The sequence below is a fragment of the Ursus americanus genome, chromosome 18 (genome assembly GCF_024610735.1).
Source record: "Ursus americanus isolate L20-20 chromosome 18, mUrsAme1.1.p, whole genome shotgun sequence".
In the NCBI taxonomy this organism is placed as follows: domain Eukaryota; kingdom Metazoa; phylum Chordata; class Mammalia; order Carnivora; family Ursidae; genus Ursus; species Ursus americanus.
The window spans coordinates 21,836,370-21,862,170 of record NC_142144.1 but is presented as its reverse complement, the minus strand read 5'-3'; the positions used below and the strand labels follow the sequence as shown (position 1 = coordinate 21,862,170).

The following is a 25,801-nucleotide window of genomic DNA, read 5'->3' as shown; positions in this document are numbered from 1 at the left end:
GCTTCCCCCCAAATCATTCCAATTTACAGTTTCCCTACACAAGGAAAAAAAATGGAGTTAGGATAGTTTAAAAACAGCCTATAGTCTTCTCCATCACAAGCATGCTGATAGGCATACACATGTTTATTAAATGAAATGTATCCTTTAGAAATAAAAAAGGGAAGCCTGTACGTAGATGAAGTTGTGGATTCAATTGGTCAGAATTTATTCTGACTTGCACCAAACCACACAAAATCGCTGCAAGTCTAGTTAGTGTAGTCTAAACGGACGCTCCGGAGTCTGTTTATGAATTCCATTGCAAGATCTCCACTTTCTACTTTGAAAAGGAATAGGGTTCCAGACGAGGGCTGCCGTGTAAGCTAATTTTCCACGTATCTCAGGTCTGGTTGGGTCTAGGGACGAATACTGCCATTGGTTAGTGTTTAAGTACTTGAGTTTTTTTCCCTCTCTCTCGCTCCCCACCTTGCCCTGGCATCTGGGGAGGGGGGGCCGTGCTTCTCTCAATCCGTGACGGCTGGCTTCTCCTCGTGGTCGCCCTTCTAAACCACAGAGTGGTCATTGCTGTGAACTCCGGCCAAGATGGTGTGGTTGAGGGAGGAAGCCGAGCGGTCAGAGCCTTCCGCGGGGCCGCTGGCGCCGTCGCTGCGCTGGCAGCAAAGGATCTGCCGGAAGGTGGCGCTCATCTCCTTGTCGCGGTAGGAGTAGATGATGGGGTTCATGGCGGAGTTGAACTCGGCGAGCAGAAGGAAAAATTTCTCGTAGGCCAGGACGTCACACTGTGGACAGCACACATCGAGAAGTAACAAGACCAGTCCCGGAGTCCAGCAGATGATAAAGGCACCTACAAAGGACGGGCACCGAGAAGATTTTATAAAAAGAACAAAAAATAGAATTACTAAGCAAAGCAACTGTAATGCGAGATGATTTTGGTTCAACATAAAAATACCGAGATTCAAAGCCACCAGACCATCATCTGAAACGAAATGCTCATTTTCTGGGGGGGAAAAAAAAACCCAAAAACAAAAAACCGAAAGAAAGTTTTAATGCTGAATTACTTAAATAAAATCTCATTGATTCGGACCCTACTAAAATCGAGTATTTATGAGACAACGGTGATGATTACTTTGAGCAAAACACTGAAGTCGCTAAGCAACTGAGACCTGCAAGACTGCACTGGGGATACACACCTCAACACCTCCGACGGTAGGGATTTTAGTAGAACACTGTTTGGGGGCAAAAGGCAAGCCTGTGACAAGTGGCCTTCAATGTTCAATTTAAGGCACAATTTCTGAATTCAGGATGGATAGATTCAAATCCCTGCTTTGCTGTTTAAAAAACTGGGTGATTTTAGGCAATTATTCAGTTTTTTAATGTGGAAAATAGAAATGATATTTGCCTCAGCAGGCTCGTTGTAAGGAGTCAAGGAGTGTTAAGAAAATAATCGTTAAGTATATATTTTAGCAGTAACAACAATAATACTGTTATTATCTGCTCAGTATCATGGGCCTATTTGGAAATAGAAATTTCTAACAATAAGACGGATATTTATTTTTTATTCAACAATCACTTAAAAGGTGCTGTTCTGTACACTTTAAAAATACTAACTCATTTAATCTGTACAACATCATATGAGAGAGAAACCATTATCCCATCATACAGATGAAGGAACTGAGAAAATACTAGGTGATATTCCTGCTTTCTGAACTTAATAAAACTAAATATTTTAAACCAAATTTTACGCTTTAGATGTTAACTAATTTAGATCAACTGTCTTTCTTCCCAACTACTCTGAATTGTTACGATTTTACTAGAACTATCAAAAGAATGGAAATACAGACTATATTCTTAATTTCAGCCGATTTTGATCCTCAAGTCACTCCTTTGGCTCCCAGGGGAAATGGGAAGTTGTGAAACAGCACCAGAATCTACCACCGTGTTACCCCAGGATCTGCTGGGGATCCTCGGCCAAGAGGACATGGGTCAACAGAACCAGGGGGCACCATCACAACCCATTACAGCTCAGCCCATACATGTGATCAGGCTCCATAGCAAACAGACAGGGAACAGGGATGACCCCTGAAGTGCATTTGAACCTCCAGAGGGAAATCACTGGCCTAGGTGGACCCAGGCTTGGACCAGGGTTGTGGATTTGGACCAGCCTCAAGGAGTGAGCTTTGAAAATGTAAACATAGGAGATTTAGTCTCCAAACAGCCCGGTTTTGAATGCGAGCTTTCTTTTTTGAGCCTATTCAGCAGGGAAATGAAAATAAAGGAGAAAAGTACCCCCATAAAGCTCTTTGTTCGAAAACACAAATGTGTATTGGTTTTAAACTGCTGTTCACTTTGAAGACTGTCCAAGGTGCTTCATTTTCTAATAAATACAATACCTTAGACTTTCCTTAGGGAAAAAAAAATATTTCAAATATCAGGAGATAATAGCCAAGGAGCTATTTGAACTTCAAGTAAAAATGTTAATAAAGCATTCATTCCAAGTCCTTGAATTTCCTTGCTTGAAAATCACTTAGAAAGCTAAACATAAAGGGAAATCAAAGGAATGCCTCTTGGGTTTCAGAAATAATGCATTATTCATTGAGAAGCCAGGAAGGGAATTATTCTCAGGGTGGAAAATGCTTGGATGGAAAATGCATGGCCCCATTATTCCATTTACTTGGAAACTAAGAACATGCAGGCCCTCCATGAATGGGAGAGCATTCTTGCAAGTTTCCTTTCCCTTTCTTTTATCAAAGCTCTAATTGAACTCAAATTCAGGACTTGATTAGATACCAGCAACATGCATCTCAACAGATTTATTTTAAATAAAATGATCTTTTTCTCCTCCCGGGCAGCAGAAGGGACTGTCCTATTCTCACAGACTTTAAGCGACAGAATTCAGATACAGTTATTTGTTGTTTATAACTTCTTCCAATTTTTACATTCAAAAAGAGCAAGGTCTTTTCAATAAAAGCCAGAGTCTTGGAAACTAACCCATGGGTCTTATTTTAGATAAAAAAAAAAAAAAAAAAAAAAAAGGCAAGGAAACTTGTTAGATCAGAGACGGGAAGTGGGAAACACCAGCCTGACCCAGGAGCTAATACATGTGGACGCTTCATTGAGGAACTCAGAGTCCTCTCCCTTCTTCACTGAAAGGAACTGTTTTCAGTACAGTGATCAGGCCCAACCACACAGTCCCAATACTCCGGTTCTTCAACGCTCCGTGAGTAATTTGAGCGACTCACAGTACAGGCCTCAAAAATCAACATCTAAAACCAACCATACAGTTTTGCCTTCTTCTCCCTTCCCTTCCCCTCCACAGAGGTGCCAAGGACAAAATGACCAAAAGTGAATACGGACTACAGAGGGGGAACACGGGGCCTGGAAAATCCCAAGGTGCTGAGGCTTCCAAACAACAGTGACTGGGGCTCCCACCTGGCTCAGTCAGGAGAGTATGTGACTCTTGATCTCGGGGTTGTGAGTTTGAGCCCCATGTTGGGTGTAGAGATTACTTAAAAATAACATCTTTAAAAAAAAAAAATAGTGAGTGAAATCAAGTTTGCTCAAATTATGGATTTACCCCCAAGCTTCTAAAAACAAAAACAAACTACATCTAGGCCCGTTTGGTAATAAGAAGCCAACCATAATTCAACTGGGTGATAGGACTTGAGACGTGCATTACGGACCCTATCAACACCTAATCTGTAGAGAGTCAAGTGCACACCTACAGCAGGCTAAGACGAGTAAAAAGGACTTCTATTTCTGCATCAGTAAAGTGGAAAAGTGACAGCTCCCTGCCTACTCCATAGGATGGGGTGAGGATCACATTAAGAAACAACATGTCAAAGCTCTCTGTGCATCCCCTTGACCAGACGACCTACACGCACTGCAGGCAGCATGAGTGAAGGCTGGTGCAGCACAGCACCAGAGCAGATTTCCTCCAAGGGCACCACGTGGAAGCACGTTTTGGACTGGAGAAGACCTGGCATTTCAAAAAGCTCCAAGATGATACCACCCTGTTCATAAGAGAGTCCAAGACCTTGCAGTTGAGTACAAGGAGGATAAGAAGGCAAAGAGAGGAAACGCAGAGAAGCATGGAAGCCCTAAGTCATTCTGAAGGTTCTCACGGGTCAGCTCAACACCTATACCAGGATGGCATATAAAATGATGAAGCACTCACTGTTCTGGAAATAGCTTGCATATTTCCAGAACATTTTCCATAGACATATCCCCACAGACCAAGGCATGAACCAAGGAATCGTATGCAACAGTAGGAAAGTAAGAGGAAGCATAAGTCCTTCATGGTTTTTTATTATAAAACCAGGAGCAGAAGTGGCAGAAGATAAGATGTCCAAGGTCACGAAGGCCTTGTGTATCTGGCGAAGACATCTGAAATTTCTCCAGTGTGGCACACTAGTTCTCAGGCCGAGCCACATATTACAAGAGCCCGCAGGGCTTAGAAGACAGAATGATCTTCGCCTATACTCCCTCCATGAGATTTTAATGTCATTGGCCTCACTAGTCAGAGTCTCACGGAATATGGAACACTACCATCGAGTGGAAGAAGAAAATAATCTGGGTAAAAATAAAGACAAAAACATTGGATGTTTCCAAACTCCAGAGGAGAAATAATGAAAGCCTAAATCGGGGCAGTGGCAATGGGGGTGAGTATGAAAGGATCAGTAAAGTATTTAGGAGATGGACTGCACGAAATGGGTAAGAGAAGAAGAGCCTGGGTGTGACTCCTAGATTTTCCATTGGGGTGAAGGAAAAACACTGCTACCTTTCACGAAGGAGGAAACACAGGAAAGAGGGTTGATGGGGGTTTTCTGAGGGGAGATGAGGAGAACAGAGAGGCTGACCTCGAGGTCACCGATCTGTGGTCTGAGGCACCTGCCGGACTTCAGATGCAGACGCCTTCAGGACGTGGCAGGTGCAACGGCAGGCTGAGTCCTGGGAAAGGGATACATTCTGCACTTTCTGCCGATGGTACAAGTAACACGGGGAGAGGGATAGTCAAAAAGTATCTGTGGGTTAGGATAAAATAGCTGAAGTTGCTCTTCTCAGAGCAAGCTTCATTCCCTTCCTACACCTCTGTCAGATCAATCTGTGAGGGCCCCGTGCCCACAAAGACGGAAGGAGAGGTGCTGGCATGCGGACGGAAAAAGCAGGAGGAAGGAGGCTGTTTCGGAACAACGGGTCACAGCTGCAGAACCAGATCGTATTACCACACCTTCCCTCAAAGCTACACGACCTCACCAGCTCAATAATGCTTACCATCTGGTCTCACAACTAGAGTCTTTTTTCTAGAGTGCCTTTTCCCTAACTAGTTGAACTCTGCTTGCATACGGAACATCAGAACCAAAGTGAAAGAGAGAAAGTCTTTGACAGAGAAGACCGGAAGGGAGAGAGCTCAAGGTTTCTGATGAAGAAAAACCAGACAACATTTCCAGTCTGGCTGGCAAATTTGTGTTTTTACCAAAAAAACACAACCCAGACATCCCGCAGATCTGAAACAAGTCAAGGTTATCTCAGTTCCACACCTGTGCTGTGTTCCAGCCGATCTCTTCTTTGGCCTCGCTCTTCTCGTTTTCTCAAAGGATCTAAGAAACAGTCTAATCTCAGGAGCTTGTGTTAGAGGTTGAAGGGGAATATAAGTGTTCAAATACATACACTCCTTCCAGTGCCACTAAATTGTGTATCCCAGAATTCAGTCCAATTTCTGTAGCTATGTTATGATTTCTCTATTAAGGTACACATAAACAACTGGCTAAGAAATCCTTCTAAACTATCTTAAAAAAGGCTATGTTAGATGATAGACCACAGGTTAAACAGCTTATTCCTGGGTCTAGCAGTCAAGGGGTCATTGCAATGGAGATATAAATGACTCTCTGAAATTAAAGTTTTTTCTACAAGAGTAACCTAGATTATTTATAAGATCCATTTCCTAGAACACTGAGAAGTTAAAGTGCTTCTACTTCCTCATGGTCATAGTAAATGCTTCATACATTTAAAGTTGCACGATTTCATTCATCGTGTGATGTACTCTAATGTTTCCTTCACTCCTGAGAGCGTGTTTATCCTTTAAGGAAGGACTTAGCACCATACAGACCCTCGGGGCGCCTGGCTGGCTCAGAGTGTGGAACGTGCAACTCTTGATCTCTGGGTTGTGAGTTTGAGCCCCACACTGGGTATTTAGATTACATTAAAAAAATCTTAAACAACAACAACATATAGATTTCAAAGCAGAACAGAATCGTCATTATGTTTTCTTTTGAATATTCCTGGATAAAAGCTTTAGCTAATAGCTGTCTTTAGCAACGCAATGCTGTATTTCCAATACACAGGAGAACGCCACCCCCACCTCGCTTCGGTATTTGATGCTCTCCTCGACGTTGAACACAGAGTATCATGCACACACCTGCTCCATATCCTACAACAGACTGTAAATCTCATCCTGAAACTGGACATTGGAAAGCACATGCTGAAGTGGCTTGCAGGCCAGCATCGCCTCTTATAGAACATCTGAGCTTGACAACAGCCGGGAGAAACCAGTTCTCCATGGCTACAGCCCTAGCCAAGTAAGCAATACCTTTCATCTGCCTGTTCCAACAGACTCCTAACCAATTCCTCTTCCTCCATGCTTCTTCCCCAAAGAATGGCCAGAGTGCTCTTTCATAAGCATGGATCAATTCATATTACACCACTTGCCTCCTTAAAATCCTACAAAGGCTTTCTTCTTGAAATCCTTACTGTGATCTGTAATGCCCCATAGGACTGGCCCCCGCCAGTCTCTTCTACCTCATCTCGTTCCACTCATCCCTCATTCACTAGATTCTAATCACATGCACCAAATTCATTTGTCTCAGGACCTTTGCATTTATGATTCCTTCACCTTGGAACACTCCTTCTGGAGACCTTCCCATCTACTCATTTACTATTAAATATCACTTCCTCAAAAGCTCTCCCTGGTTATCCTAACTAATGGGGCACACCCTCCCCACTACACTCGCTCATGTTTTGTCATCTTCCTAGTGCTTATCTATACCCAACATTCTCTTGATACATTTTCTATCTTCCTTCTTTCTACCTTCCTTCCTCTATCTGAGAAGGTCAGCTTTGTGAAGGAAGTAAATGCAGTCTCTGTCGTGTCTGGATCTCCAGCTCTAGAACAGTAGCAGGCACACAGTGGACATTTAATGTATCTGTCACACATGTAACTGCCCAACAGACAGATCCAAAACAAGGAAAATTAATTAGTAATAAAGTCACTGAATAAGGTTTGGAAAAGAAACATTGATGCCAGCAGAATGCAAGGTCTTCGAAAAGGTGCTACAACGCATTCCACAGGGCATGAGGTGGACCCTAGAGGCAAAAGTCTCACCATATCCTCATTGGTTACTGTAATGTAAACAAGTCTGTTGTTAACAATCCTGATGGATATCAGATTATCTATGGAATCTCCGGAGTTCTGGAGAAACATGTTGGGTCAGTAATATAGGCTGCTGCTGCCCCTTCAGACCCCGGATTCTGCAGTAGCTACCTCGAAAAATCACTAATGGACCTGACACACCTTTGTGTTAATCCCTCAGAACTCACAGTTCCATGCAGAGGCATCTGACAGGCTGTGATTAGGTCTCATACCCATGCTCTAGCAATCGGGGAGCGGGGAGAGAGAATATATTCTACCCCTTGACATACAATGTCTTACCATGTTTTTAGAATATAAAGTACACTTCTAACCACTTACCATCATCATCAGTATCCATGCATAATATTAAATGTGAATATTCACCACACTTTTCCAAGTGTCATGCTTGTACTGGTGTGTTGCTTTCACACACTCATGTCTTGATAATTTATAATAGTTTGCTTACCTCAAGGAAGACTCATAATTTATGAGAGGATAAGGATAATTCTCATTAATTTTTCTTCCTAGCATAGTGTAACAGCTGCTTTCCTTTCAGTGATTGATGTCAAAATAATGGTATGAAACTAATTCCTTAAATTATTACATCTTTTTTCCCTTATGGAAAATTTGGAAAAATATAAATAGGAAATTTTAAAACCTGCATTCTAGAGATACATTAGTATATGATCCTGCACTTTTAAAGCGTCGTTTCTTTTTAATTCTCAATGTGGGCCTTTTTTCTGATTGCATGTGAAATTAACATGGAATGACTGTTTATTAGTGATGGGGAAGGGAAGGGAAGTAGATCTTTTATCTTGAGGAACATTATTTTGTTATCTGATTGGTGTTTTTATGTAGTGATGTACCCTAATTTGGTCAATACAATATCCCCTTGAATCAGTGAGGATATTAACTATAATTTATTTGAAGCTGTTTCGTGTTTCCTGGAGGACTTCCCTTTCACTGTAAGACACTGCAGGACATGCAAATCCATGGCAGGGACAGCACGCTTCCTGGAATGTGCGTTCACCATGCAGGTGACTTTCCTGAATAGGGGACCCCCTGGGAAGTCAACTGCCATCAGAGCCAGCTTTGTCCTATCCCTAAAATATCCAGTGATGCCATCTAACGGGTAGGCAAAATGCTGTATGAAAGTTCTTATCTAGGAACAGTGAATATGAGGTTGCAGTAATGCTCAAATAATACAGAAAGAGCATGGCCATCTTGTTAGCTTCAAATTCTAAGAAATCAAGAGACAGCTAGTCAACTAAAGATGCAATGAGTTATAGGTCCTTACACAGCCACAGCCACACCCCACTTCCAGCTGTAGCTAATATTCTCCCAGAGTAGTATAGGACCCCTAAGGTCTCTATAAGCAGACAAAACAGGATATGCTTGAATTTACTTTCAACAAAACCAGTGCATATGAAACTATGTTAAAATGGATCACCATCTCTCCCCTTCCTCCCTACACATGTTTTCTGACTTCTACCCAGCTCTGTCTTGGGGTGAACTAGCTAAGGATAAGACTGGCTCACCAGAGCACTACCACCCACTATAACCACAAAACAGTACTCCTCCAAATACCTACCAAAGCATTTGCATGACAGATTTCAAACTTACAAAAATAAATACAATTTATCTGTATGTACATACACACACCAGAGGAATGCATACATAACATGTGTATATGTGTGTGCATGGAAATACACACACACACATATTCATACCCACATACAGAACAGTCATTGCATTTTAGTGTCTTTAAAAAAAAAAACCAATGAGATTTATTTTCTTTCACATAAACTCTGAGACCCAAACAAAAAGGATGCCACTTAACACAGTCTTCACATAGAAAATAATTCACCATTCTCAGAATAGTGAAATCTGTTTTGCCTTCTAAGCCTAGTGATTGCAAATTTTTTAAAAAGCAAACTTCACCCCTTATTTTTGAAAATGATAAGTCTTAAATCTCACTGAAAATCCATGTTGTCAACTCCAGACCAACATCAACTCAGAAAGTGATACTAAACATATTGCATGACTGTGGTCCAGCTGTTACCAAGGTAATTTGCATAATATTTATTCCTTTAAAAAGATAAATAAAATCCACCCCCCAGAATCTTTCCCTAGCAAAAGTTCAACATAAACAAGGAATTTATAATCAGTTTTGCAACATAAACAAGGAATTTATAATTGGTTTTGCAACATATTTAATTTTTCCTCTATGAATTAAGATTCTCCCAAAATGATGCAAGTCTGCAAAATGAGTACTAAAATCTGATTGAAAATATTCACAGAATGTAGCTGATGACAGAATCCTATGGATTTTATTCTTTACAGTTCATGAACTACTGGCATGGATCAGCAAGACATGTATTACTCAAGAGACAAACTTCAAGGACAAAGAAATGTAACGAAAATTTCATTTATAATTCATATCCTTACTAACAAAATGGGGGGGGGGATTTAACCTAAAAGCAAATTCAGAAAATTTTGTGAAATATTCTTGCAACCTAAAAATATTTTAAAATTATGTGTATAAATATACATATATGTATATGCATATATACATTTTTTAATAGCCAAAAGAGATGAAAAGAATAACAGCAGAAATGGTAAATACAATTGTTCTTTTCGATACTGGCTATCCTCCTACAGTTGCTAAATGTTCTGGATTGATATTTATAAAGCACAGATTCTTGGCAAAATAGGAGGGAGACAGTCTGTTCTGCTAGAATAGGATAGCTGTGTGCCTAAGAGAGCTCTCATTATCAAAAACTTTTAAGTTAAAAAAAAAAGTTATAAAAGCAATCATTCAATTGGAAAGTGGGGATTTAGGCTAAAGAGTTCCAGATTTAAAATCATAAACATATTTTTCTACATGAATTTCAATTATTTTAACTACAAGTTCTGAGCAAAATAGTGGTTGCTCAAAACTAAACAAGATTAAATATCACAAGGCAAATTCCAAGACATAAATCCTGGACAAAAGTCTATTGGTTCTTAAAAAAAAAAAAAAAAAAAAAAGTATCGGTTCTAAAGCCTTCAAAAGAAACTGCAACAATATCACTTCTGGGAATTTGTCGTATAGATATACTTACACACAATACAATTGCGTACGTGCAAGGAATTCTTTGCAGCCTTTTAAATTTTAATTCCAGTATAGTTAACATAGAGTGCTATATTAGTTTCAGGTGTACAATATAGTGATTCAACAATTCTAAACATTACTCAGTGCTCATCACGGTAAGGATACTCTTACTCCCCATCCCCATTTCACCCACCCCCCGCCCACCCCCCCTCTGGTGACCAACAGTTTCTGCTCTGTAGTTAAGACTATTTCTTGATTTGTCTTTGTTTTTCTTTGTTCGTTTGTTTCTTAACTCCACCTATGGGAGAAATCATATGGTATTTGTCTTTCTCTGACTGATTTCACTTGGCATTATAGCTTCTAGCTCCACCCATGTTGTTACAAATGGCAAAATTTTATTCTCTTCTATGGCTGAGTAATATTCCATTGTGTATAGACATACCACTTCTTCTTCATCCATTCATCAACCGATGGTCATTTGGGCTGCTTCCAAAATTTGGCTATTGTAAATGCTGTTGCAATAAGCATAAGGGTGCATATATCTTTTCAAGTTAGTGTTTTCATATTCTTTGGGTAAATACCCAGTAGTGGAATTACTGGATTATGTGGTGATTGTATTTTTAATTTTTTGAGTAACCTCCATACTGTTTTCCGTAGTGGCTTCGCCAGTTTGCATTTCCACTAACAGTGCACAGGGGTTCCTTTTTCTCCACATCCTCGCCAACACTTGTTTCTCGGCATTGTTTATTTTTAAAAATAAGAAATAGTCTAGGTAACCACAGGTAAAGAAGGTAAAATAAATTACATTGTATTCATAGAGTAGAATCCTTTTCAACTTTTTAAAGTTAAGATATTCTATCCTGACTGATACCAAATGATCTCCAAGATACACTGTCAAGTTAAAAAAAAAAAAAAAGAGAAATATGTATAATATGCTATCAATTATGCTTTAACAACAGCAACCAAAAAAGCATGTGCAAATACAAATACAGATGCCCTATAATAAGCCTCAACTGAAGCTATCAAATTTTAAAAATGTTTAGAACATGAAATTATAAACATGATACTTGCATGTTTTATTTGAACTTAAAATACCAATTTGTTTTCTCATTTGCCAATCCTTTCATAGAGAGCCAAGGCTCTATATGGGAATACGGGCCTGCTAATTGGAGCTCTGCACCATCTTCCACACAAAGCCACACCAATAAAGCCTCACTTATTACTTCCAAATTGGCTCCTTCGAAGTGGAGTCAAAACTTTAAAATTCTTGTAAAGCAGTTTGAATGCAAAAATCTTGCAGATTTTTTATGGTTTTCTCCAAACTTAGTTTTGTCATCAGCAAATCTAAAGCAATTTCTTTTTGCAACTTGCTTTCATTAAATATTAACAAAATATCCACCTTAGTTTTCCCAGAAACATCTTGTTGGACTCATTTTTATCCAATACTATGATGTTTAGTTATTCTATTATTATAATAACCTGGCCTGAACAGCTTTAGGAGCAAAAACCAATTGATTCTTGGTAACTGTCAGGAGCTGAATTACTGGCCTTAAGGCTACAGTCTACTAGCTTTCTTTATTCATCTACATATATGTGTATACTATATGTCAGGTGCTCTCCTAGGTACTGGGGATACGACAGTGAATCAGAAAGAAAGAAATCTCTCCTCTCACTGAGCTGAGGTTCTAAAAGGGATGTGAAAGACAACACAATAAATAAAATCTCTTTTAGAGGGGGATAGCATTTGGAAACTGGGAGAACAGGTGTGGAGGCAAGGAGAGCAACTGAAGGCTCATGCAGAAATCCAGACAAGAGACAGTGATGGCTTTGACCGTGGGAAGGTGATCACAGATGTATGCTGATGGTCAAGCTTATCTCATTTGCTAATAGAATGGATGCTGGAGAGAGAGAGAGAGAGAGAGAGGAGTCAGGAAGCCTGCAAGCAACTGAAATAAAGGATTTAGCACCAAAGAGGTCACTGATGAGAGTTCAGTGGGTCTTGAGGATGAGAGCCTGACTGGAGTGGATTCAAGAGTGAACAGGAGAAACTGGATACTGCAAGAATAGACAATGCTTTTAGGCAGCTGTGCTGTGGATGAGAGAAAAGGGACTATTGGCATTAATTGTTATGTTTCACCAGATTTTTATTAACAACCATGTTGGTAAAGATAAAGTTAATAGTCTATACCCTGTGTGTGTGTGCACATATGTGCATACCCGTCCCATGCTCATGTACAGAGTATTTTTAGAATGCTACATCAAACATTGATTACTGTCAAGTATATGTAAACGGTATCCTTTAAAAATGTGCAGTTTGTTATATGCCAATTATCCTTCCACAAAGGGGAAAGGGGAGTGGGAGGGAAGAGGAAAAGTGATTGAGATGAAGAAAGAGATTGACCAAGACTAGCACCGACCATCTTTAGTCTCTTCTTTCCCATCCACTGGCAGGAAGCCCACGTCCGGCCTGCTCGGAACCAGGCGGTCAGCCTAGGGGTGCAGGCTTCGTGCTGGGGAGGTGCACGGCTGTCCCGCACGGCCTGTGGTTTGGTGGTTGAGTCTTCTGATGCAGGAATGAAGAGTGAGCAAGCCCCTCTGACTTCAGAACGAAAGCTCATCAGTGTTAAATATGATGTTCTTATCTTAAAAAGAAGAGCTAGCAGACTGGGGACGATTTAAAATCCTATTAATGATGGACGAGTGATCAATAAATGGGCACACCCGTACAGTGTTGACAGGAAAGTCACCGGACAATCTTTCGAAGGGCCTTTTGGCAATGTCCACATTTAAAATGTCCTCTTCCATCTAACGAGCCCAAAATGTATCATCCAGAAATATTTGAAGCAGCACATAAAATTTATGAATACGGAATGTTCAATGAAGCACCATTTGTGGTGGTAGCAAATCATAAATTTCAACAGCCAGCAATATTATAAATAAGTGGAGTAGGAAACAGCCAGCAGACAGACAGACATTGCTCCACGTAGGTATTTACCCACATAGGAAGATACGCACGCTATATATCTGTGAAGTTACACCACACACCATTCCATTTATTATAAAATTGCAATAGGTACTTCTGTGCATACATGCTCCACACACATTACAAAAAGTCTAGAAAGACACACACCAAATCATTAACAGGAGTTACCTTGAAGGCTCAGGGTGGTGGGAGTGTAGATCTTAAATGTTAATGTCAATATCTTTGTAATTTTCAGTTTCCTTACAAGGAGCATATTTAATTGTTAAGGGAATAGGGGACGATATTCAGGCATTAGTCCCACGGCACTCAAGAAGCTAGTTGTGGGGAGGAAGACAGATTGAGGTTTCTTAGGGATAACATTTTGTTCAATCTCCCATGCTGTGTGATTTGGAGGACTTTAAGGGTGTATATTCATATATTTGTGGACAAGCGATAGGCCTGAGGTCACGCACTGTGCCTTTCCCTTACTAGTGGTGTGACATTGGACAGCTTCATCAATCCTGCAGAGCCTTAATTCCCTTCTGTGAGGACTGAAGGAGACTACCACTAGACTAACAGGCCACCTGAGAAACTCCCCTCATTTTTTTCTTCTCTCGTCCTCCTTCAGGAAAAACCCAAGGAGTAAACCCACAAGAAATAGAGATATTTGGACTGAACTATCATTGGTTCTCCAGGCCTAGAAGTAGCAAAGTGGGGAGCTGCACTGACTTCACCCCAGCCACAGACTGACCACAGGCTGTCTTCTTCCTCCTGTCTGAGAAATTTCTGAAGGCTCCCACCGGCATTTCTTGATGGGCTCTCAAATTGTAGGACCGATCCTCTTTCTACTTTAAGTGTTAAGTCAATTAAGTATTTTCTTTTAGTTTCTTCCTTTTAGGCCCTATCTCATTTGAAAAAGGATTTGAGCTAAGAGACAAATTAGTAAAAAGTTGAAGGGATCCTTGACTTTACTGTGCTTCAGACAGAGAACAATTGCTAAACAGTAATGGGCTACCTTGGCCTTGGTACGCTGTTCTAGGGGTTCTAGAAAAGGATGAAATCCTGGCTCTGGAGAGCCTGGGAACCCAGTAAAAGAAAAAAAGTGACTCTCTCGTCTAAGCCTGCTCAGAGCTCTGGAGCAGGGACGCAGCTGCCCGCAGCCCAGCCTAGTGGAGTTTCTGGGCAGCTTGCTTCAAGTTTTTCCGGGGCAGACGCTGGGGCCTGGCTACTTGACAGTGTGGGCCCCCAATCAAGAAGGGCAGGACTGAGATGCACCCCCCTCCCCGTCAAGGCCCAAGGCAGAGGCCAGATTCCTAGCTGGGAAACTGGATGAGAGGGACTTGTTTTTTTAATGACAGGGCGGGACCCAGCTGAGTTTGAGGAAAACAGAAAAGGCAGGGAGGGAACTTCTTTAGGGAGTGGACACAGGCCTCATATTTCTGTTTTCTCATAGGTTACAGCTTAGGAGGGGAGTGGGGGACTTGTTGGGCTGCCCCAGCCTCCTCTGTGGGCTTGGCACCCACCCTCCTGAGACAGTCGGGCTGCCGACACAGGGGGTGTGCTGAGGGAATTCCAGCACAGGCTAGTTTTGGCTAATGAGGGGGAAAAAAACCAGATAAAAAATAATTTTCTAAGAAATAGAGCAGCAACAGTACTGAACCAAAGGAAGCCGAGAGGAGCTGGCCATTTCTGTCGCTCTCCTCAGACAGAAAAATGCCTTCAGGGAAGAGACAAGCTGTGTCGATTCATCTGCCCACCTGTAGCTCGAAAGGGTTAGTCAACCGCCCGCTTCCGGTTTACCCTGGCGCGAGAGACGGGCTTTCCCAAGTTAACCCAGGGACGTGATGCCCATGAAGAGCCCCCATCCCCTTTGGGATGAGTCTTGTTACCACTTAAGATTTAAAACTCTGCTGATACCTTCCAGGGCTCTCATTTTTCATAAATATTACCATCTGCTTCCTGTTAACAAACCTTTATTTTTCAGATACCTGCTATATCTTCCACTCTTTTGTGGTCTTTTGAGCTTAACTACGTAAAGTGTTGAGGTGCAATTACACCTTTTAAACACATTTTTACGCCGTATCTTTTATAATGCCTGATTGAACTTACCAGGGACAACCTACACATGGAACATTATAAAGGCGTCTCAGGATGTGAAATTGAATTTTGTAGTTTGTACCTAAGTATTTGATTTTTTTTTTAAATTTCCCCTCGTGTTTCCTGCTTTAAAAACAAAGAATTGCACAGTAGGATGGAATTATAGAAGACTAGAAAGTTCCAAAAAGATGAAACTATTATAATAGTAAAATAAGAGCGAGATTCATAGATTGAAGACTTCTAGAGTCAGGAACCACATGCACATTTAACAAATACATAATACATCTAAACATGGCTTAGAAGTGGGGGGCTGGGTTCAGTAACTTGTACATCAATATGCAACTTTTTAACGCAATGTTTCTATCAGGCAGAAACATTTTTTCCTACATCCTGCCTTCCCATCCTTCAACCCCCTTAGCATATTTGCAAAGCTCCGACAGATCAGAATTGCAAACAGATCACACGGGGAGAAAACTCCGCTAGTTCCATCTGTTGGGGAAAGAGATGTCACTTAGCTCTCTTTGGCGTGTTATAAGCACCTGCATTCTTCGATTGAGAGCATCCCCATCACCCCTTTCCTTGAGCATCAGAAGACATAAGGTAGAAGAAAAAGACAACTGGAGAATTAATTCCAGAAAGATAGAGACACTGAGGATACCTAGAAAGAAAAAGAACTGGGTGCTCACTAAAATTAGCTTTTTCTTTCTTTTTTTTTAACTAAGCAGATACCCACACTACACTTACCAATGATGCAGTTTCTAGACCACTACTGTTGAATTTGAAAACTTTGGGATTATTTCATAAAGATTACATAAAATCCTCAATCACAGAAGTTCTGAAGGAAGGAAGAAAACATTTAACAGGGGAAACAAGGGATTCAAGAAATCCTACTAATTTAGACTTGTAGTCTTGGACGAGTCACATTTCATTGGCCTTCAGGCATACATTTCAGAAGCTGAAAAGACTGATAGCTCTTAATCCTTTCTGTGACATCAACCCTTCAAGAGTCCAGTGAAAGCCATGGCCCTAACTTCAGTGGGAATAATGTCCTAAAACAACATTTCGCTTGTAAGTCTAGACAATCTGTACAAAAATTTCTGGACCAAATTATTTTTCCCAGTGCTAGTTATGCTTTCAGGAATTTAAAAAAAAAAAAAAAGGTGTTTAATTTTGTCAGTAGCTGTCAATTGCAGAACTATGACATCAGAGAATTCATATAATTTGGCACTTTTATTCATCTATATAGGAAGTAAAAATTCTTTCCTGTGGGCTGCTATGGGCAAAGAAACATGAATTTAAATCTAACTGCAATACTAGTATTGTCGTGAGGCCTTCCACCCCCTGCCTATTCACTCATTGCTTCCCTCATCCCACCCCTCTGCAGACAGAAATAGTTCACGAGAGGCAGTATAAAGCTATAAAAAGAACATTACTTTTAAAATGAAGAGAGCTGTACTTAAGATGTTTTAAAAGTTATGAGGCACTCAAAGATCATCTGGTTTACTGCACACATTTATGAGATAAAGATAATGAAGTCTAGAAGAAACGTTGCCCTTTCCATAAGACATGAGCCAAAGGCCCATCCTTCCCCGCATTCTTACTTCTCTGAGTTTCAGCATCCTTATTTGCAAAAGGAAGGAGATCGCTTACAGCCCGAATAGTCTAAGGCTAATTAAACTAGAAGTTCAATTTTCCCCTTTTCTACAGAAGTTAATTCATATTTATGCTATAAGCTACAATACTCATAACACCCAGCCTTTCATGTACTGTATGTCACCTTAACTCCAAAACAACCTATGAATGTTTTCATTGCATTAGTGCAAAGAAAGAACAATTCCTTGTCATTGTAACTGTCATGTAAAGTAACAGACTTTGATTTGTAACCAAAAAATCTGTCAACCTTTAGCTGACTTAGACAAACATCAGACAATTTTTAAAAATGCAATACAAATTATTCCATCAGAACAAATGATGATTCTGAAGATGTTTGCAATTAATATTAAGAATGAAAAGGTTTTGGGGGTACCTGGGTGGCTTAGTCGGTTGGGTGCCCGGCTCTTGATTTTGGCTCAGGTCATGACCTTGGGGGTTTGAGATTGAGCCCTGCGTCGGGCTCTGCACTTAGCGTGGAGCCTGCTTGATATTCTCTCCCTCTTCCTCTGCCTCTCCCCCCTCCCCCCGCATGCAGGTACACACTCTCTCTTAAAAAAAAAAAAAAAGGGAAAAGGAAAAAATAATGAAAAGGTTTGCTACATTTTGTTACAAAGAAAAATCTGAATATAGCATACATACATACATATGCATTCTCTTCTTCACATCATGAAATCACTAGGAACCTCAAATTCACTATGAAATTTTCAGATATCTGAAAAGGTTATATATTTTTTCACAGTTGAAACTCTAGGAAATGCCCAAATTAAATTATAAAGTAAAAGATGAAAATAGCCATTCTTTTGGTTAAAAGGAAAAAACCCTACACTGATTGTTCGGAAGTTAGTTCAACAAAATTCAATCCAGAAACAATAATACCAAGCAGCTCTTTCGTGCAAGATGATGTGTTAAGTGTCTTTGCGGTTGGAATGCAGAGATGAAATGAGACATAGTTCTGGCTTAAAGAGCCTAGAAACTGAGATTGGAAAGCAAGGCATTTATGTGACTAAAAGGGAAGCTGTAGTGGGGGGGACATAGGAGGAGACGAAACAGGAAACAAGAAGGCAAGAGAAAGTCATGTAGACCAGCACTTTTGAAACTTAAATGTGCCTACGAATCACCTGGGAATCTTACTGAAATACAGATTCTCATTTAGTGGGTCTGGGGAGAAACCTGGGAGTCTGAATTTCTAAGACTTCCCAGATGATGCTAATTTTACTTGTCCACATGTAACTCTTTGGGTAGCAAGGGTCTAGAAGACCCTGCTGCCCAACAGAACTTTGTGCAATGATAGATAGAAATGTTCTATGTCTAAGCTATCCAATATGGTAGCCACTAGGCACTGAAACTAGTGAGCACTTGAAATATGGCAAGTATGACTGAGAAGCTCTTTAAAATTTATTGCATTTTAATGAATTTAAATTTAAATAGCCGCATGCCTAACAGCCACCCTTACTGGACAGTGCAGGCCTAGACTAGGCAGTTAATTTAGACCAAATTGCTTGGTGCAGCATGCTTTGAGTAGGTAAATCAACCTAGTTCAGGATTTCTCAACCTGGGCTAATGACATCTGGACATTTTGGACTGGATAATGCTTTCCTGGGCTGGGGCACCTTCAGTTACAGAATAATCAGTGACTAAGGTAATTATCATTCCAAAAATTTTTTTACACAAATCCTTTCTTCAATCTGTTCTTATAAACTTCCCTTTAGAGTAAAAGCCTACATCCGCTCAACTGTCTCTGAAAGAGAAGAGTGGTGATGAACGAACCCAGATGGCATTTACACTTAGAATTTCTTTCCCTTCTCGAGTTTGATGTCCAAGATTTAACTAATTGTCTTTAAGGGCCCATTTTCCCAGGCTCGGGAAGTTAAGCTTGGTGAGGTCGACATGAGGCGATTAGGAGGAAGGTAGAGGGAGAAGTGGTCGCCTAAGGATGGAGTATCTGCTGACTCACTTTCCCACCACAAAGAGCGGCAAACTGAAACTGAGGCTTCACTTTAACTCTTCTTCCACAGTCTCGAAAGTACAAGAACTTCCATTTATAAAAGCCTATGATGGCAGCATGATTACAGAAGTGGAGGGGGCTGGGTACAGGATAGACTGTGTTCTGGTTTCCTAAACAGGGAACTATGAGAGGCAGAAACGTAAAGAGATAGAATACTTTTGCTGAAATGAAGCCACTGACCAAATTCATTTTTTCTATTATAGGTAGTCTTAAGGGGTCCCTCCCAACTCCACAAAGTCCCCTAATAAGACTTCTGGTCCAGACAAGATGGCATAGACTACTTTCTCCCTGTAGCTCTCAGCTAAGTATAAATACAAACCCTGGGGAAAAACCATGAAAGGCAACAAAACAAAACAAAAACCCTCTGAAAAGTAGAAAAAGGAAGGTGAACTGGTTAGAGACCCTAAGATTGAATGGCCTTGCAACGTCCACCTAACAGAAAGAGGCCAACCAAGCCCAGATTTTCCACCCTCCCAATCTAGCAACACAAGGTAGCCCAGCGAGGAGCAAACAATCGCACAGCCACCACCAGGCTAACCAGAAGCACTGGCAAGGGGGATGAACCAGAAGCTCCACGAACAATAAGTGGGTGGGGATAGCACTCTCCTTACTCACTAGGCCTAAGACTCCCTTCCCACCATGAGACACAGCAGGCAGCTGGCAGCACCAGCAAAGGGGACACTGCCACAAAAAAGGCCTCACCTGCGAAGTGCCCTCCTTCCCTGCAGTGTCAGGGGAGAGGGAGGTGAGAAGAAGGGAGGATTGCAGCACAAGAGGTACCAGGAAGCACGCCTGTCCTCAATGGCCAAAGAATTCTTCTCCTTGACCCCACCAGAGGCACTGGGAGGCCCTATCCAGGGAAACCCCTCCATCCACTCAGGCAGAACAAACAGGGACCAGTGGGATCTCTACCATCCCCAGATAAACCAAGCCAACCAAGAGAACACCACAAAGTCTCTAAAAATGTAACCGTCATTGGAAGCAACAGCCTTCAAAATTAGGACAAGATCCCCATGCTAAAACTAAACAGGATGACTGCCTGCTAAAAGTAAAGACTTATATAGGACTACAAGCCTTCGAACATAATGGCCAAAATGTCCAGACACAATGAAAAAAAATCACCACCACAAAACTAGGAAAAATCACTATGTGATTGAGTAAAGAACCAATGGATGCCAACACTGAGATGAATCAGATGTTACAATTATAGACATCCTTGTCAAAGCAGTCATCAAAAAATGCTTCGATGTACAACTGCAGATTCTTTAGAACAACTGTAAAAATAGAAACATCACAGCAAAGAACTAGAAGTTATAAGAAAGGACTGAAGTTATAAATCTGTGATAACAAGAATAAACTTAGTGGGTTCAATAGTAGAGTTGACAGGATAGATATCAGTGAAGGCGATAATCAATAGACTCTACTGAATTTGAGCAAGAGAGAGAAAACAGATTAAACAAAACAAACAAAACCAATGGCAGGAACCAGGACAATAAGATCCAACACTCACCTGTATCATGAGCCCCAGAAGGACAGGACAAAGAGAGTGGAAAAGAGTATGAGAAGAATCAATGGTTTAAACTTTCCAAACTGCATGAAACTAAAAGAGAATAAACCCAAAGAAACCCACCAACACATTTCATAATTAAGTTTTGAGAACAGAAGCAAAAGAAAAAAATGTTGACATTATCCAGAGACAAATGACACATTATCAGTAAGGGAACACCAATTCACGTAACAGTAAATTTCCCATCTAAAACTGTGCAGGCCAGAAAAAAAATCACACATTTTCCAATCGCTGAAAAAACAAAAAAATAATCATCTTCAAATTCTATATCCAGCAGAACTATCCTTTAGGGTGAAGGGAAAATAAAAACATCCTCAGATGAAGGAAAAGGAAAAACATTTGTTGCTAAGCAGACCTATCTCGAAAGAATGGCTGAAAACAAATTTTTTTTTCAAAAAGAAAGGAAATGATAGAAGAAGGAATCTTGGAACATAGGAACGACAACAAAAGGAACAGAAATATGGTTGTATATAATAGACAGTCCTCCCCCTGAGTTTTATAAAACCTGTTAGGTATTTGAAACAAATACTCTACCACCACCTGATACTCAAGACTCTGACATATCAAAGTGGGGAAGGTAAAGGCCCCTAAATGGAAGTAAGGCTTCCGCACTGCCAAGTGGTGAAATGCTGACATCAGTACCCCATGTTAATCACACACGTATACTGTACTAGCCACAGCAACCACTAAGAGAAAAATACAAAGAGATACACTCAAAAACACTGCAAACCAATCAAGAGGCAATTCCAAAAGCCCTGAATTTCTTCTACCTGGGATTCTGCACATCAGGTACCTACATGTAAATAAAAGTATACAGTCATTCAGGGAAAAGTCCTGGTCTAGATGGATCGCTATCTGAATCTAACTGGGAATGCAGATCAGCAGAATTTACTGGGCCTCAGTTTTCACATCTCTGAAAGAGAAGCGGCTGGAGGGGTATGCCTATAAGACAAAGTGGCCCAGGGCACCTGCGTGGCTCAGTCCTTAAGCGTCTGTCTTCGGCCCAGGGCCTGATCCCAGGGTCCTGGGATCGAGTCCCCCATCGGGCTCCTCCGCTGGGAGCCTGCTTCTTCCTCTCCCACTCCCCCTGCTGTGTTCCCTCTCTCGCTGGCTGTCTCTCTCTCTCTGTCGAATAAATAAATAAAATCTTAAAAAAAAAAAAAAAGACAAAGTGGGCCATTTCCAGTGATAAAATCTGATTACACTATAAACTATGAATCCCCATTCTTCCCATTCACCCCGTGTTATTCCTTATGATTCCGATGTCTCTAAACGTGCTCTGAAAATCAAAACAAAAAAGGTATTTGTATGGGAAATAGTCCTAAAACATGCTTAAGGAGGAAAAAAAAAAAAGGGGAAAACCCCACTGATTTGTTATTTGTTATTTCCCAACAACAAACAAGGGACCACTGATGGGAGGCTGAATTATTCAAAATAGAATAAAGTTTAGCCTTTATTCACTGCGTATAACTTCCTTAAAAAATCCATGTTAGCTTTTCCCTGAAATCAGAAAAGTGGTGTGTGTGTGTGTGTGTGTGTGTGTGTGTGTGTGTGTGTGTTGAGGATAAGCCTTTCTTTTTTGGCTTGAAAATTTTCGAACAATTAAACAGATACATGTAAATGTGAAATCTCAAATATTCCTTGAATAGCAAGCCATTCTTCTACTCTCTGTAGGTCCTGTTTTGCTCTAATCGCTGAATTATTACGTTCATTTCCTTCCACTGTAAAGTTAATACACAATCAGTACACATAGCAAACGCGAGGCAGCTATTCAGTGTGGATGGCCCAGGAGCCAGGTGGTGGGGGCGGGGGTGGGGGTGAGTGGTCTGGGATGGGCTTTCTTTCCTCCCAGAGTCAGCCTCCCGGCATCCGCTCTCTGGGGTTTAATCACTGCTTAGGATTCTCTCTTTCCCTCTACCTTTGCCCCTACCCTCCACCCCCCCCACCAAAAAAAAAACCCCAAAAATCATCTCCATAATTTTAGCCTATAGTAGAAATGAAAGCTTATCTTCTTTTTTTTTTTTTTTTTTTTAAAGATTTTATTTATTTATTTATTTGACAGGATAGAGACAGCCAGCGAGAGAGGGAACACAAGCAGGGGGAGTGGGAGAGGAAGAAGCAGGCTCATAGCGGAGGAGCCTGATGTGGGGCTCGATCCCAGGACTCCGGGATCACGCCCTGAGCCGAAGGCAGACGCTTAACCGCTGTGCCACGCAGGCGCCCCTTATCTTCTCTTTTTCTAATACCAACCCAGTATATGCCAAAATGGTCACCTCAAAAAATTATCTAACAAAAGCACACATTCCAATCATTCTGTGGTAAAATTTTTTTCATATTTAAATATTTTTCTTGGATGTGACTCTCAACTCTTCAGAGTTGTTAACCTATTATCGAAGTACTTTGAAACAGTTTTCTTCTAGGACAACACTTTTTAAATTAAAAGGCTTTTCTATGTACAATGTATAAATATACTCAGCAAATATAAACAATATAATGGATATATAAGATATATCTATTATACACGTTAAGACCAAGTCTCTAAAGTAGGATTGGAATCACTTTCAGGGCCAACTCAAGGATAAAGGAAGTTTCTAAAAAATATGATATGAGGAAATCTTTCACTGATGCAAAATGGATTTAGATTTTTATAATTTTATAATTTAAAAAAATTAAAGTTAAGAGTAAGACTTCTATAAATATCTATACAGTATCTGTTACTACAATACAGACACCTAGTCACAACAGCTAATACGTGTTTGAAAATATTCAAAATGCATTGATCATATCACTCCGACAAAGGGGAGAAAAGGAGAACACTAATCTAGTAACTTATTATCTAAGAGATTATAATCTTACTTACGAATCTGATGGCAATGATGTCACAGACAACAAATGTTCCTGATAATACACTGTCCAGTGAGTAACATCATGGAACTATCAAGGGAGGGGTAGAGAGAAACTAAGACTAACAGACATGGGTGGAGACCGACCTAGAATGATTCATTAGGGATCTGGCAGGCATCAAGTCACTGATGGTTCTAACCCCCCTTCGCACTGAAAATTCAAGGTGAGGGGTAAAGTTCCAGGCTTCCAATGGAAAAGCCTCTTAGGTGGAAGAGAGTACAGAGAAAGGAGCATAACGATAAAGAAAGAATCGTACAACCACTGAGGCCAAAATAAAAAGATCATTCGTAAGGGGAGAATAATCTGATTGACCTTAGACTCTTCTAAATCAGGGTCCAGTAAGGTAACATCTGTAGGTGTTTGCAGGAAATGGCTTGATCTGTTCTTTATTTTCTCCTGTCATTCACATGTCAGGACAACAGAAAGTCCTTCTTAGATAAAAGGGAACATTATTGTCTGTATGATGGGACTATAGGTGACTCTTTCAGTTATTTCCCAATTTTCTTTACAATGGAAGGAAATGGACATTATAATAATTCAGTGATTAGAGCAGAACAGGACCTACAGAGAGAAGAGTGACTTGCTATTCAAATGATATTTGAGATTTCCAATTCACACGTATCTGTTCAATTGCTCTAAAATTTCCATACCAAAAAAAAAGAAAGACTCATCCTTAACACACACATGCTCCCCTTTTCTGATTTCAGGGCAAAGCTAACGTGGATTTTTAAGGAAGTTATACTACAGTGGATCAAGGCTAAACTCTTTTCTATCCTGAATAATCCAGCCTCCCATCAATGGTCCCTTACTTGTTTTGGGGGAAATAACAGATCAGTGGGTGTTTCCCATTTTTTCTCCTTAAGCGTATCTGAAGAACATTTTCCATTTAAACTAGGAATTAAATTACTATTAATATTAAATATTTGGTATTTAAATATTTAAGAAATTCTTAGTAAGCTATTTTAAAATCTTTTAATTACTATTTTAAAATATTTTAAGACATTACTTTAAATGACAATGATTTAATAGTCAAGACCATTTTTACTCTTAGACTTTACTATTAAATTACCTTAATAGTATAATTTCAATTATTACAGTTTTAAGATAGAATACCCCTATATAAATTAATGCCTTATCACATAATATCTTTGAAAGAAACCCAGAGGGAAATATAAAGTAGAATAATAACCTAAGTGGATAAATACATTTTAATAACCGCATTGAATAGAACATTCTGGTCTGTCAGAGAGAGACTCATTAGGACGTCAGGTTAATAGACACTGGGAAGAAATGCCTTTTCCTCTGTGGACCAGAAACTCCCTGACCTGGATACAATTTCCCAGAAAGCCTCATAAATTCAGGGACATCTGCTAAGGGAGCTGGGAAGCGCCTTGCTGAGGGACAGGGAGCGCATGCCCAGCATCCCCGGAGGAGAGGTGGTGTGCTCCATACACAGGAAAAGTTCAGTGGGACATTCAATTTCCGTTTCAGAAGGGACAGGAGAACCAGAGACCAGACACCAGGGTGGTGACGATGTGTATGATGGTGAGCTGTTTTGCGCCTTCCCCTTACTCCTCCTCTATTGTTTCTCCGTTGAGATTCGAAGTAAACAGTAAGACACAAAAGGTCTAGGTGCTTATACGAGGAATGATGGACAAGAAACCAGAAAGGCTAGAGAGACACTGTATCAATCTAAAGAAAACCTCAGAGGCAGAAAACCCAAAGAGAGTAGGTGGATGGATGAAAAGCAACCTGGGTCCCTGTGGACGGTGGAAGGGAGAGAGAAAAGCAAAAAAGCGAAACAGAAATGAAAACAGTTAAATCACAGGTTTTAAATACTTACAAGACAATGGAAAGAAAAATGCAACTTCTTTCCAAACACACCCTGTTTTTGACCACCCATAAGGCTAGGCTTCTCTGCTGTGACCCTCTCCTCATGAAGGTGAGTAGAAGAACTTCCTATCACAGAACCTTGAACTTGGAAGCTGGGATAGTGCCCAGAAGCTCCCTCCCTCCAAGGCAATTCTTGACTTCTTTATAGATGCAAATGTCTGACCCCAGACCCAGAGACAGAATAAAAAACCTTGAAAAAGGAAAACTGCTGTCTTTTAATGAGT

At 40.5% G+C, this 25,801-nt stretch overlaps 1 protein-coding gene across 2 annotated transcripts in view; it reads right to left on the bottom strand.

Moving 5' to 3' along the window:
• Positions 1-406: 406 nt before the first annotated feature.
• Positions 407-25,801, bottom strand: part of LPAR1 (lysophosphatidic acid receptor 1) — a 125,197-nt gene continuing 99,802 nt past the window's right edge. For both annotated transcript variants that reach the window (XM_087869485.1, XM_045814785.2), the window contains one exon: positions 407-841. In XM_087869485.1, the coding sequence (XP_087725611.1) occupies positions 540-841 (302 nt within the window). In that variant the 3' untranslated portion in view covers positions 407-539. The remainder of the gene's footprint in view (positions 842-25,801) is intronic.